At 39.3% G+C, this 14,088-nt stretch overlaps 1 protein-coding gene across 5 annotated transcripts; it reads right to left on the minus strand.

Moving 5' to 3' along the window:
* Positions 1–11,297: 11,297 nt before the first annotated feature.
* On the minus strand, positions 11,298–13,259 carry LOC121980466. 5 transcript variants are annotated; one of them, XM_042532516.1, is made up of 3 exons: positions 12,923–13,257; positions 12,707–12,782; positions 11,298–12,590 (listed from the first exon to the last, which is right to left on the minus strand). In XM_042532516.1, the coding sequence occupies exons 1-3, from the start codon at positions 13,030–13,032 to the stop codon at positions 12,495–12,497; spliced, it is 282 nt and encodes a 93-aa protein (XP_042388450.1). In that variant the 5' UTR covers positions 13,033–13,257; the 3' UTR covers positions 11,298–12,494. The 5 variants fall into 5 exon arrangements, 3 of the variants coding, with proteins under 3 accessions (XP_042388450.1, XP_042388449.1, XP_042388448.1); XM_042532515.1 differs by having other exon boundaries at positions 12,707–12,785; positions 12,923–13,256; XR_006111542.1 differs by lacking the exon at positions 12,707–12,782 and having other exon boundaries at positions 12,923–13,259.
* Between the last annotated feature and the right edge of the window lie 829 nt (positions 13,260–14,088).

Below are 14,088 nucleotides of genomic sequence, written 5' to 3' on the forward strand. Positions count from 1 at the left end.
ATTATTTAATTAATTGTTTTTGTGTGTATGTGATGCATGCTAGTTAATTAAGTAATTAATTAGTGCCTAACGATTAGATTAGATCTAAGTCGTGCACATGATACACCCTTCGATTAGATTAGATCTATCGTGTATATGATACGCATCATCGTTTAGATTAGATCTAAATCGCGTCAACTCGTAATGCCTACCATGCCGTGATACCTACCACTACCTCGATCGCATGTTGTTGTTGAATCTGCCAAAGCAGAGCAACACATACTATCTTGGTAGGGTACGGAGGGACACTTTTGGTCCCGCCTATCAACGCATGGGTGAGTACAGCTCAATTAGATTGAGTAACTAGTTAACTCAATTGGATTTTGTTTAACTATAGGCATTATCCAATGGTTGGTAGATAGGTCAAAATCACGTTTATATTAACTCTTGGGCGTATTAGCCAAAGCTAACTCGAGTTTTAATATAAATGCGGATTTTGATATTAAAAACAAGAGTTGTATAGAGATGTAATTGGTAATTGTTACCTACCGATCATACTAAGTCTTGGGCGTATTAGTCAAAGCTAACTCAAGGGTTAGTATGATGTGGATCTTGTCCCACATGAATTATAGAATTCAGTGGGAGCATCATTTAGTTAAAGGTCTAATTAAATGATTAAGAATATGATACTTATATCTGCATTTATTTCTGTTGTAGATTACCATGACGTCGAATACGAACACCTTCTCCCTGCGATCTGTCCTCGAGAAGGACAAGCTCAACGGAGCAAACTTCCTGGACTAGTACAGGAACCTGAGAATAGTTCTCACTCAGGAACGTAAACTGTACGTTCTGGAGCAGCCCATTCCGGAAGCTCCTCCTACCACTGCCCCGCAAGCTGACCGAGATGATTTCAAGAAGCATCAAGATGATGCATTAGATGTGTCTTGTCTAATGCTCGCGACCATGAACTCTGAGCTTCAGAATCAACACGAGTTAATGGGCGCTTACGATATGGTTGAACATCTTCGTCAACTGTATCAAGGTCAAGCGAGGCATGAGAGATTTGAGATCTCAAGGTCACTATTTCAGTGCAAGATGTCAGACGGGGCTCCTATAGGCCCATATGTACTCAAAATGATTGGGTACATAAAGAACCTACAAAGGTTGGGGTTCCCACTTGGCCAAGAGCTTGCTACTGACCTGATCTTGCAATCCTTGCCGGATAGCTACAGTCAATTCGTTCTAAACTACAATATGAACGAGATTGACAAGTCACTGCCCGAGCTGCTTAGTATGTTGCGAACTGCTAAGATGAACCTTAAGAAGGCTAAGCCCAACACTGTTCTGATGGTTCAGAAACATAAGGGCAAGGGCAAGCCCAAAGGCAAGGGAAAGTCCCAAGCCAAGGGCAAAGGCAAGGCACTAAAGCCTAAAGGAGGGGTCGCCAAGGATGCTACCTGCTTCCACTGCGGTCAGACCGGGCACTGCAAGGTATACTTAGAGGATATTAAGAAGAAGCGAAGTGAGACTTCCACTTCAGGTATATATGTTATAGAAGTCAATCTATCTATTTCTACATCATGGGTATTAGATACTGGATGTGCTTCTCACATTTGTACTGATGTGCAGGCGCTGAGAAATAGCAGGGCATTGACAAAGGGCGAACTGGACCTACGAGTAGACAATGGAGCACGGGTTGCTGCTATTGCTGTAGGGACTTACTTTCTATCTCTGCCCTCTAGGCTTGTACTAGAGTTAGTCAATTGTTGTTATGTGCCTACATTAACTAAGAACATTATATCAGTTTCTTGTTTGGACAAGAAAGGTTTCTCGTTTACAATAAAGAACAAATGTTGTTCCATCTATTTAAACGATATGTTCTATTATAGTGCACCTCTGATAAACGGACTCTATATTCTATACCTTGAGAGCCCTATCTATAACATAAATACCAAGAGGTTCAAGTCAAATGACATGAACCAAACCTACCTCTGGCACTGTCGCTTAGGTCATATAAATGACAAGCGCTTATCCCAACTCTATAAGGATGGTTTGCTAGACTCATTTGATTTTGAATCATATGAGATATGCGAGTCATGCCTACGAGGCAAGATGACCAAGACTCCCTTTAGTGGGCACAGCGAGAGAGCGACTGATTTGTTAGGACTTATACATAGTGATGTATGTGGCCCTTTCAATGTCGCTGCTAGAGGTGGTTATAGGTACTTCATCACATTTACTGATGACTTCAGTAGATATGGTTATGTGTACTTGATGACACATAAGTCTGAATCCTTTGAAAAGTTCAAAGAATTCAAGAATGAAGTACAGAACCAGCTTGGCAAGAGTATTAAGATACTTCGATCCGATCGAGGTGGAGAATACCTTAGCCATGAGTTCCGTGACTATCTAGCTGAGTGTCGGATTCTATCCCAACTCACTCCTCCTGGAACACCACAGTGGAATGGTGTATCCGAAAAGAGGAATCATACCTTATTAGATATGGTGAGTCACACAGATATTCCGGCATTCCTTTGAGGCTATGCTCTAGACACGACAGCTTTTATACTCAACCGAGTTCCATCCAAGGCCGTGATAAAGACACCATATAGGATGTGGACTGGGAGAGATGCCCAGGTGTCTTTCATGAGGATTTGGGGTTGTGAGGCTTACGTTCGACGTCAAGTCTCAGACAAGTTAGGACCCAAATCCGACAAGTGCTATTTCATTGGATATCCCAAGGAAACTAATGGATATTACTTCTACATTCCCAGTCAGCACAAGGTAGTTGTGGCAAAGACTGGGGTCTTTCTAGAAAGGGACTTTGTTTCTAGAAAGACTAGTGGGAGCACGTTCGATCTTGAAGAAGTTCAAGAAGCGAACAATAGTACTGATGCCTCGATGGAAGTTGAACTGGAACCACAAAGTGTTGTGGATGATGTTGTTCCACAAAGAGTTGAGGAACAACCAGTTCAAGTAGGCATACCTCTTCGCAGGTCTGATAGGGTACGTCGTCAGCCTGAGAGATACTCATTTCTCTTGTCTGACCATGATGACGTTGTGCTCATAGATGATGAGTCTACCACCTATCAGGAAGCTGTGATGAGACCAGATTCCGAGAAATGGCTAGAGGCCATGAGATCCGAAATGGAATCCATGTACACCAACTAAGTATGGACATTGGTTGATCCACCTGAAGGGGTAAAGCCCATTGGGTGTAAGTGGGTCTTTAAGAGAAAGACTGACATGGATGGACTTATTTATAAGGGTCGCTTAGTAGCTAAAGGTTTCAAGCAGATTCATGGTATTGACTATGATGAAACCTTTTCTCCAGTAGCGATGTTTAAGTCTATTCGGATCATGCTTGTTATTGTAGCTTACCATGACTATGAGATATGCCAGATGGATGTCAAAACCGTATTTCTGAATGAAAACCTGCTCGAGGATGTATACATGACACAACCTGAGGGTTTTGTAGATCCACAGCATACTAGCAAAGTATGCAAGCTGCATAGGTCCATTTATGGACTAAAGCAAGCTTCTCGGAGTTGGAATCTTCGATTCGATGATGCAATCAAATAGTTTGATTTCATCAAGAACGAATATGAGCCTTGGGTCTACAAGAAGGTTGTAGGGGATATAGTTGTCTTCCTCATATTGTATGTGGATGACATACTACTCATTGGGAAGGGCATCCCTATGCTTCAGTCTGTCAAGACCTGGCTAGGGAGTTGCTTCTCAATGAAGGACTTAGGTGAGGCATCCCGCATTTTAGGGATACAGATCTATAGAGATAGATCTAAGAGATTGCTTGGCCTAAGTCAGAGTACATATATTGACAAGGTACTCCTTCGGTTTGCCATGCAGAACTCCAAGAAGGGATTTCTGCCGATGTCACATGGCGTGAGTCTTTCGAAGACTCAGGGCCCCTCTTCTAGAGAGGAGAGAGACTGCATGGATCAGATCCCTTATGCTTCAGTCATAGGATCTATCATGTACGCCATGCTATGTACTCGACCTGATGTCTCGTATGCTTTGAGCATGACGAGCAGATACCAGTCAGATCCAGGTGAAAGTCACTGGATAGCGGTCAAGAATATTCTTAAGTACTTAAGAAGGACTAAAGAATATTTCTTAACATATGGAGGCGATGATGAGCTAGCTGTAAAGGGTTACAGTGATGCTAGCTTCCAGACCGACCAGGATGATTATCTATCGTAGTCAAGGTTCGTGTTTTGCATAAATGGTGGTGCTGTGAGCTGGAAGAGTTCGAAGCAGGACACAGTAGCTGATTCTACGACAGAGGCCGAGTATATTGCTGCATCAGAGGCAGCAAAGGAGGCAGTTTGGATTCGCAAGTTCATCACTGAACTTGGGGTGGTTCCTAGCATTGCTGACCCTATTGAGCTCTATTGTGACAACAATGGAGGTATAGCATAGGCGAAGGAACCTCGCTCACACCAGCGGACCAAACACATACTACGGCGCTTCCATCTCATTCGAGAGATCATCGAGAGAGGAGATGTGAAGATTTGCAGAGTACCTAAAGAGGCTAACATCGCAGATCCCTTGACCAAGGCTTTGGCACGGAGGAAGCATGATGGTCACACTAGGTCATTGGGGCTTAGAGCCTACACTGATTGGCATTAGTGCTAGTGGGAGATTGTTAGCTAGAGCACTAGAGCCAATCATTTGATGATTATATTTTGGACTTGTTGTATCATATTCTATATAAATAAAGGTATTTGGTTTTTGGTTATTATACTTACTTGTATTGGTGCCAAATAAACTAAGTATAATAACGTCCTTGAGTAGAAGGTTCTTACCTATATCAATCGATTGGTTGAATCGATAGTGAGATGATATAGGGAACACTACTCTTAATAATTTCTAGTCGAGTATTAACATTCAAGGACAATGTTAATGCAATAAGACTAGCATGTAGGTCAACTCGATGACTTGATCTCACAAGTCATGGATATAGAGATATCAAGTTGACACATGGGTATACATTAAAGAATGTATACTGAATGACCCGCCATGAGAAAGTATCATGGATCGTTATATGAGTGTCATATATTTTCTCATGTGGCTATTAGTATGACTACTAGTCCTTAGACCTGAAGTCACCATAGATCCCTACATAAGGAGTTATATACTTTGATTTCGTCAAACGTCACCCGTAACTGGGTGGACTATAAAGGCGATTACTGGGTATATAACAAATTATGCAGAGGGATGTGAGTGATGTAGATGGGATCTATCCCTCCTATATGACGGGAGAGACATCGATATTCTTGATAGAGTGAGACCACGAAGTGCATGGCCATGCCTATTCAGTCAATATGAGATATGATCATCTTTTATATCTACTTGCGAGATTTAGATTGCGGAGAGGAACATCTATGCCTCACATTGATCAATCTAGATGTCTAGGATAGAAGGACACTTGTCATATATTGTGAGGAGTCACAATTAATAGTCACAAGGTGATGTTGGATCTCAACATTTCTTGTAACTTGGGTAGCAATGATGTATTGCTAGATGCCGCTCATTGCTTATGTTTTAAAGGAGTTTAGAAACATTGCCAACGTTACAAGAACCTATTGGGTCACACACAAAGAACAAGTGGATGGAGATTAGGTTCATATGATGAACCAATTGGATTAGGTTCATATGATGAACCAATTGGATTCGGATTGATTTAAATTAGACTTATTGAGTTAGACTCAATTAGATTCAATTGTTGAATGAGTCTAATTTAAATTTGATTTATTAAGTCAATTTATATTAATGAATTGAGATTCATTAGATTGAAATTGGCTTGAATCAAAGAATGAATTCAACTCAACATGGAAGAGATTTGGTCAATTTTGACTTGACCAAAATGGGAAGTTGAAACATCAAGTTTGACTTGATAAATTGCCACTTCATGGAGGATGACTCATCCTACATGGCAGCCACATCATCTCCACCTCATGAGGTGTGCCACCTCATGGAGGTTACAACACCTCCCATTCCATTTAATGTGGCCGGCCACATTAAATGAGGGGGTTACATTGTGTGGCCGGCCACACTAATGTGAAGAGGGGATTTTATTTTGTGGCAATTAGTGGCATTGATGTGTGGTAATTGTCTCATCTTCTTCCTTGCTTCTTCCTTCTCTTCTCTTGTGGTTGCCGAGAGCTTTTGATGAAAAGAGAAGGTGGTTGAGTGGGTTCCAACACAAAGGAAGAGTGAAGGTCACAAAGGAGGGACACTACTTCTTGAGTGTATGACATTCCCTTTTGCATCCTTTCTTTTCTTCCTTTTAAATCCTACCCGAGAGCCCTAGAAAGTGCTAGCACACTTGGGTGCTCTCTTCTCCATCCTTGAGTGTTAGAGAACACCTCTTGTTCGTGTGGATATCACTAGAGAGTTGTCTACGTTGACAACTTCGAGATCTGGCGTACCGTTGGACGAGCGGGATTTGCGAGGGCACGCTTCGAAGGTAAAATGTTTCTCCTTTGTAGATCTACTGTAGATCGTTGTTTAAAACTCGTATTCATGTTTTCAAAATTTTTCTTCGCACGAGATCCAGTGGCATGGGTGATTCGGGATTTCCGCGACGCGAAAAAGCGGTTTTCGTGGCCCGAAAAACCCAACAAATAAAATTATGAAAATGATGGTCCGAGTGCCTTGACTCAGAGCGCCCGGACTGGATTTGCCTAAAGTAGTGTGCCTGGCCAAGCGCCTTAACGGTCTGGGTGCCCGGAGTTGCTCTAGGCGCCCGGACGACCAAAACCTATCTATGCGGTGAGCTGGAGCGCACTAATTGGGGGAACTACGTCAAGGTCTGAGCGCCCAGGGGTGGTCCGGGAGCTTGGAGGTGGATAACTTTTGCAGATTGAGTTTCAATGAGAGCAAGCCACATCAGGCCTGTGGAGGCGCTCGGGGGAGGTTCCAAGCTCCCGAAGTGGGGCTCCCGGATTTGACCAGCACCTCAAGAACAATATTCTGAACAACTTCTGATTTTGCATGCTGCTCAGAAAACGGCTCCTCGACACCCGAAAGCTGCTCCAATGACGACTGCGCTTAAGATTTTATTCTCCAAGTCATTGGTATCGTTGTTATTCAAATTACTTATACTAAAGTTGTAATTATTCTTGTAATCATCAGATTGATTAGTATTGTCCCATCGAAAGCACTCTCACGTGTGAGTCTTAGAGTAGGAATCACCACAGGCTCTGAACCAAGTAACTCTTGGTGTGTTAACATTATCTCTTTCTTTCTTTCTGTATTTATTCCACTGTAATTTTACTTGATCGATTTTGAATGAACATGAAAGCTGCGAGCGCTATTCAACCCCCCCCCCCCCTCTCTAGCACAATGATCCTATAGTCGCGATTCTCTACTTTTTGTCTAATTGCGTTGAGTCCGTTAAGCAGTTCTTGGATCTGAGCGTGGAGTTGATTTGCTAACTCACCATCCTACATCTTAATATTGTATAATTTATTTAAAATGAAGTTTTGTTTGCTCACCTTAGTGTCGGAGGTGCTCTCGTGAAGCTCGATTAACTTTTTCCATAATTCCTTGGCACTGTTAAAGGGGTCGACCCGATTTAATTCCTCTTTGGTTAAGCCACATTGAAGGGTCTAGGTTGCTTTCGCATCAGCTTCAATCTTCTTCATTACACTTTGGTCCTAATTTTCATAGGATACTGGTTTTCTAATGTCGTCGAGTGGAAGTACGAAGTCGATTTCGATGATGATCCACATCTCGACTTGTGTTTTGAGATGATATTCCATTCAGCTCTTCCAATAGCCGAAATCTTCACCGAGGAAGAGTGGTGGGCATGCGATGCTATAACCTTCTTGGTAGGTCATTTGAAAAGCAAATCTTGCGCATAATAAAATACGAAAACTTGTCCCAAGACTTAGTCTTAGATTAGCAATGTGGTATAAAGGAAAAAAAAATACTAAAGAACTCAAGTGGTGTTGCACCAAATTCAAGAAAAAATTTATTGTGAGAATGAATGATCGAAAGGGGCCATTATACCTGATATAGGTTAAGTTTAGTAGGTCCCCGGTGAGAAGGAGAAAAGAGATAGCAGGATTAAACAAGCATGAATACCAGTCGGGGTAATATGCTTAAGAAAATAGGTCAATATCGGTCGGTATAATACCTTAAGAAAGATCTACCAATATCGGCCGGGTATACATGTTTAAGATAGATAAACCAAGATTATCTGAATTTGCACATCTGGATATAGACTAGTATTGGTTGGGCGTATATGATCGCCCAGGTATATAAAGATACAAGGCCTTACAGGATTTAGGGTATATTATCAGACGATTAAGGACATATGTTGAACAATATTAATAACCCGCCCGGACATAAATTATGTTCAATTCCGTCTGATACAAATCATAGTATAATACCGAGCTGTCTATAACATAGTAAAAACAGGATAAGCAAGCCTGGGGGATAAATATACCTCAATATAACTTATAAGACAGGGCGAGGATAGATATTGCAGAAATATTCATAAATAGCTTATGAAAATATCTGTCGCATGTGATTGCATAACAGGTTGACTAATTTGGCGGGAAGAATGTTTCTAGACTCTTCTACAGGTACTAAGCGACAAAAAGGGTACATCTGGGGTATAAAAAAGATTCCTTAAAAACTATTTTCTGCAAGTACCTGGCTTACGTCACTTCATTACAAACTCTAACAAACCGGGATCCACTTCATGATTACGAAGGTTATATGAAGTGGTATAAAAAGGGGAATCCTCTCTGTTGGTCAGGTATGCTCACGCTTACAACACTCATAATCATTCTAGTTCAGTTACTGTTCATCTTTTTCCTTCGACACCAAGAGAGATCACTGACGGGAGCGTCGGAGGGCCTAGCCAAGGATTCTCACCCTGGTCTTAGGTCACTAACAATAGTGTTGGCTGGTCTCTTGTGCGCAGGAGGTCGTTAAAGCTCCAGATCTTGGTATTCCTCAGAGGATCTTTCCTTCTGTCCTTGGGTCTTTGCACAAGGAGATGTTCTGTAACTTTATTCTTCTGGATTCGCTTTGGTTTTCTCAGATCGAAAGTCCTCAGGTATTCTTCTTCATCAATAGTAAGTTTTCTTCCCAGCTTTCCGTTTTGTTCAATTTCTCAGGCAGGATCAATACCGATTCCAATCGACTCTAAAAAAATTTAAAAACTAAATGACGAAAAAGTTGCTTGAATGGTGGTTTCACCGATTCCAAGTGGCCCTGCTTTGATACCAATAGTAGGATCGTTGCACTAGAGGGAGGTAAATAGCGCTCGTGGTTTTTTCACACTTTTCAAAAAACACAGAATAAACATAGTGGATAAAAAGCAAGATAAAACAAACGTTAACCAGTGTTGGTTTTACTTGGTTCGGAGAATGTGACGACTCCTACTCCAAGACTCATGATCGTCGATCACTTTCGTTGGGCAATTCACTATCAATTCGAATATTACAAGAATAGTTGAATTATAATATAGATGTAAATATTATAAGTTACTGACAACTACAGATTTTGAAGATTCTTGACTTTGGTTGTCGAAGCAGCGTTTAGGCGTTGTCGAGACTTTTCTAGAGTAGCGCGCAAGAGAGAAACTTGTTCATAATGTTGTTATAAAGTGTTGGTCGAATCCTCCTTTTATAGTCCGCTATTGGCCCCTAGAACCTCCCCCGAGCGCCCCCATAGGGTTGACATGGTGTGCTCTCGTCGAAACTCGATCTGGCATAAGTTATCCATCTCCGAGCGCCCGGACCACCCCGGGCGCCTGGATCGTGACGTAGGTCCACCAATTATCGTGCTCCATCTCGCTGGAAAGATCAATTTTTGGTCGTCCAAGCGCTTAGAACAACTCCGAGCACTCAGACCGTGAGGCCGCCTGGCCAGGCACCCTACTACTCGGTAAAGTCATCTCGAGCACCTGGAGCAGCTTTGGGCGCCCAAAGCCCGGGCGCCCGGACCAACATTTTCTGCACTTCTATTTTCTGCAAAACAAGGTTAGTCCAAGCAAATAATATTTAAAGAATGACAAGTTTTGATAGTCTTCGGATTGTCCGGTCCTAACTTGTTTTGCATAAACCCTAGGTTGGACCGACACCTACTATCCCCTCTTGGGGAATGCGTCCTCACCTACTCCTCAAAGGAGAAATTACCTTTTGTCAGACCGGTCCTCCAGACCATCTGGATTTTTTCTCAGCATCCTAGACTTCAGGACTTCATACTAGACGTCCACTCTATGACCTGTCCAGTCTTCCACTTGACGTCCATGACCCCCAGGATTTTCACCTAGAGTCCTCGACTCTAGGATTTCACCCAAAGTCCTCGACCTGCCAAGACTTCGCCCAGTCCCCAAGACCAGGACTTCGTTGCCTAACCGTAGTTAGGACTTTTCTTTTCCTAAAATCACTTAGGACTTTCCTGCACACTTAGTTCAACTTTATTAGATAATAAGATAGCTTAACTTTGAACCCTTTGCCATAATCAAAATTTAGGTTTGATCATCTGGTGCTTTCTGCACCAACACTATATGCACTATAAATACTATTATAATTTGCATTGAAACAATATACCTTTTTTGAATGGTATTGTGCCAATACGATCGTATAACAGTTGCAATTCTACTAGGTGTGCCTGGAGGATGATTCTCATTGTACTAACTTTCAGCACGTCCCTAGAAAACATTCACCTTCTAATCATTTCCAATGATTGGATCATCGTTGATAGTGACAAATGATCTCCCTAAAACCTCATCTTCAACCTTACTTCATGTTGACCACTTTCTTCTATCTGCAGTGCTAGAATCCACCTTCTCCAAATTTACGAGTTTAATTGGGAATTCACGACCAGACAGTTGAGTCTCTGGAACAAAAGTCAGAGTAAATGGTTCATTTTCTATCAGAGATGTAAAAGATATACCAGTTGTATGTGGAGTAAATGAATAATTTTGTAGATATGAATAATTTGGTAGATATTGACCATATTAATTATTTGGTGGGTATGTATTATGTGAATAATTTGGTAGATATGAAAAATATGAATAATTTAGTGAAATTTGAAAATTTTGGAAAAAAACATTTTCTAAAAAATTTCTTAAAATAATCCTCGATTATTTTCATCCATTTTGAAGGAAAATAGTAGAGAGAAGATTTTTCGAAGGACTTCGGTATTTGTATAATTGAAAGAAGTTTTGTAAGATGATGAGTATTTATAGATAAAATTTTAACTTTTTTTATTAAAATAAACCTTAACTAGCCGTTGTATGAATTTACTAGCCGTTTACATTGTATCCAATCTTTTTATTCCACTGGAAGAAAAAACAGAGGTGAAAGAACATATGACAATTGTCAATAAGCTTAAGTAATTGAAAAAACAATAGTGAGACAATAGGCCCATCTGCCATGCTCAGCATTACAGAAAAAACATGATGATATCCAACGCCCAAAGATTCCTCAATCAATGTGCACTCGGACACTGAATCACCAATTGTATCAGTTCTTTCCTCTTGCAGCACACTCATGGCTTGTACTGGTTTTTACTATAGGATAAGAATGCATCAACACTGTTCTTTAGAATAGTTGGCATTACCAAACAAAAACTGTTAGACTGGTTTCTATATTTCTTCTACTTTTGATTCAAATTTCAGAACAACTTGTTTGCATCATTTTGAACTGCAATAGACCAAAAGCTTGTCCATAATGTCACTGGTATCAGTTATTCCTATTTTCCCAAGTGATCTCATAGCTGAAGAGAGATCTTTGAAGATACTACTTCCCTCGATGCAATTTTGGGTCCTCCTCTTTGTCGTACTTTGAGGTCTTTGAGGTGTTGTCATGGTCATCACCAGCTTTGAAATTTTACTGCGGTAAATGGGACAGACAGGTGATGGCAAGCACAAGGTTATGGAGTAGGGCTTGCCATGGCAGCACAAAGCAAGTATGCAATGGGCACACATCTGATGCTTGCATTAAATATTTGAAATATATTGCATCAAATATTCAATCCAGTTCTATCCTTCCAATTTATCAAACCAATTAACGAATAAGAAGTATTCTACAAAATCATGAGTGCACCAAACACACTAAAAGCACTTGCCAATGAGTATTATCTTTAGTGAATCCTTCTCGACAACAATTTCAATTTGAATGAAGTCTTTAGATGTAGATCTACTAATGTAGTTCAGAACATTGACCTTCACCAAGTGCAATCTATTCATTTATTATTGTCAAGAAAAAAGAAATAGCTTGTATATGATCTCAGAACCTTGGAAACAGACCTGGCATGCGTATGAAACTTCATTTCCATATTGCATGAATATTTCCTCTCTAACAATTTCTGCAACAAAGAATATCTTTGGATATTTGCTAGCTATATCCTACATGCTAAAGAAAATCACCTAAGAAATTTTTTGCATAAGGAACTTTTATACCATTGAACAATGAAAAATGAAGCAGCACTTCAACTAACTGAAGCAAACCATAGTAGCTTAGTTATTCCATTAAGATTTCAAAGATACTAGCTAGCAATGCTTGTAGAAGTGCAACCTCAAGACTCTTTGCAATTTCCCCTGGCTTGATCAAATCTTCCTGTTCAACACCAATAGAATAGGAAGGTTTGGTTACTCCTGAATGTTCCAATGCCTTCTAGTACATCATCAATCTACTCATATCCTTCAGATAATAAAATTTTTAATAGAAATTACCTTTTGTGGCACTTTACCAGCATCAATATGAGATTTGAACATTGACTCAGTCGAATCCCATATACTAATCACTTCTCTACTACATTTATTGATGCAAATGCTAACTTTAAAATTGTAAATAAAAGAAAATATGGTACCTGATATTCAGGACCACAGCATATACCAGGATATGGAAGAAGTGAAAGAAATCATTCAGAGAGGAACCAAAATCATCACCTTGATGTCGGCGGGCTGGGAGAAGATTTATAGGTAGAACCTATGACCAAGATGAGAGTGATCCCCCATCCAAATCCAAAGAAACCTAACACCGTGCTGAAGAACCCCATCGCCACTATCAAATCCACCACCTAGCTAAACAAAATCAACAAAGGCAGATAGAAGAGAAGAAAAGTGCAGATGTCTAGCTGCGCTCAGGTCCACTTGCTGGAGGACTTGTCTGTGGTGGTAGAGGAGGAGTTGTCAGTGGCGGTGGAGGCGGCGAGATGGAAGTCGCCGAGGAGTTGTCGATGGCATTTGTTTTTTTTATATAAACAAATGCTTTAAACGCATTCAATTGCTTGAACGTATTCAAAGCCACGTTGGCATTAACATCATGTCACTTTTTTAGGAGGACTGTTTTTCGCAGCCCTTGACATACCCCTCCGTCCGGCCTCACTTTCTATTTTAATCTTCTTCCATTTATATCATTTCCATCCCTTCTTTTCATTATTATTTTCAATCACTTTATAGATATGTTTGGTTCAAGTCATCATGTATAACCTTAGTTATATGATTATCAGGTAATCATATAACCAAGATTATAGAAAATAAAACATAATCAAATGTTCTTTGGTTCAACCTAGGTAATACAATAAAAACTTATTTGTTTGAAGGTTTTAATGAATACCCTAGTTTAATATTTTACCGTATTACCCTCAATTACAAAACCAACTATACATAATATTATTATTAATTTATTTATTTTTTAATGTTTTTTACTTTTCTTTTTCCTGTATTTTTTTTACTTTTTTATGTGTTTTTTTATTTTTTAATGTTTTTATATTATTTATATTTATATATTTTTAATTTTTACATTTTTTTATTTTTAATTTTAATTAATTTATTTTATTTTTAATTTTTTTAAAAAAAAAAATTTAAAAATTTAAAAATTTTTATAAATTTTTTATTTTTTAAAAAAAAATTATAAATTTTTTATTTTTTAAAAAAAAAATTAAAAATTTTTAACATTTTTAAAAATTTTAAAATTTTTTTTTTAAATTTTAAAATTTATATTTTTTTTTATTTTTTTTAAATAAATTTTTAAATTTTAAATTTTTTAAAACATTTTTTTATTTTTTTACATATTTAATATTTTTTTACATTTTTTCTCTTTTTTTAATATT

The sequence above is a fragment of the Zingiber officinale genome, chromosome 5A, assembly GCF_018446385.1.
Source record: "Zingiber officinale cultivar Zhangliang chromosome 5A, Zo_v1.1, whole genome shotgun sequence".
Lineage (NCBI taxonomy): Eukaryota > Viridiplantae > Streptophyta > Magnoliopsida > Zingiberales > Zingiberaceae > Zingiber > Zingiber officinale.

Coding starts and splice junctions, on each gene's coding strand:
- LOC121980466 (XM_042532514.1), bottom strand. CDS start 13,032: ATGGGGTTCTTCAGCACGGTGTTAGGTTTCTTTGGATTTGGATGGGGG. Junction 11,865..12,922: donor CCCAGCCCGCCGACATCAAG/GTGATGATTTTG, acceptor CATTTACCGCAG/TAAAATTTCAAAGCTGGTGA.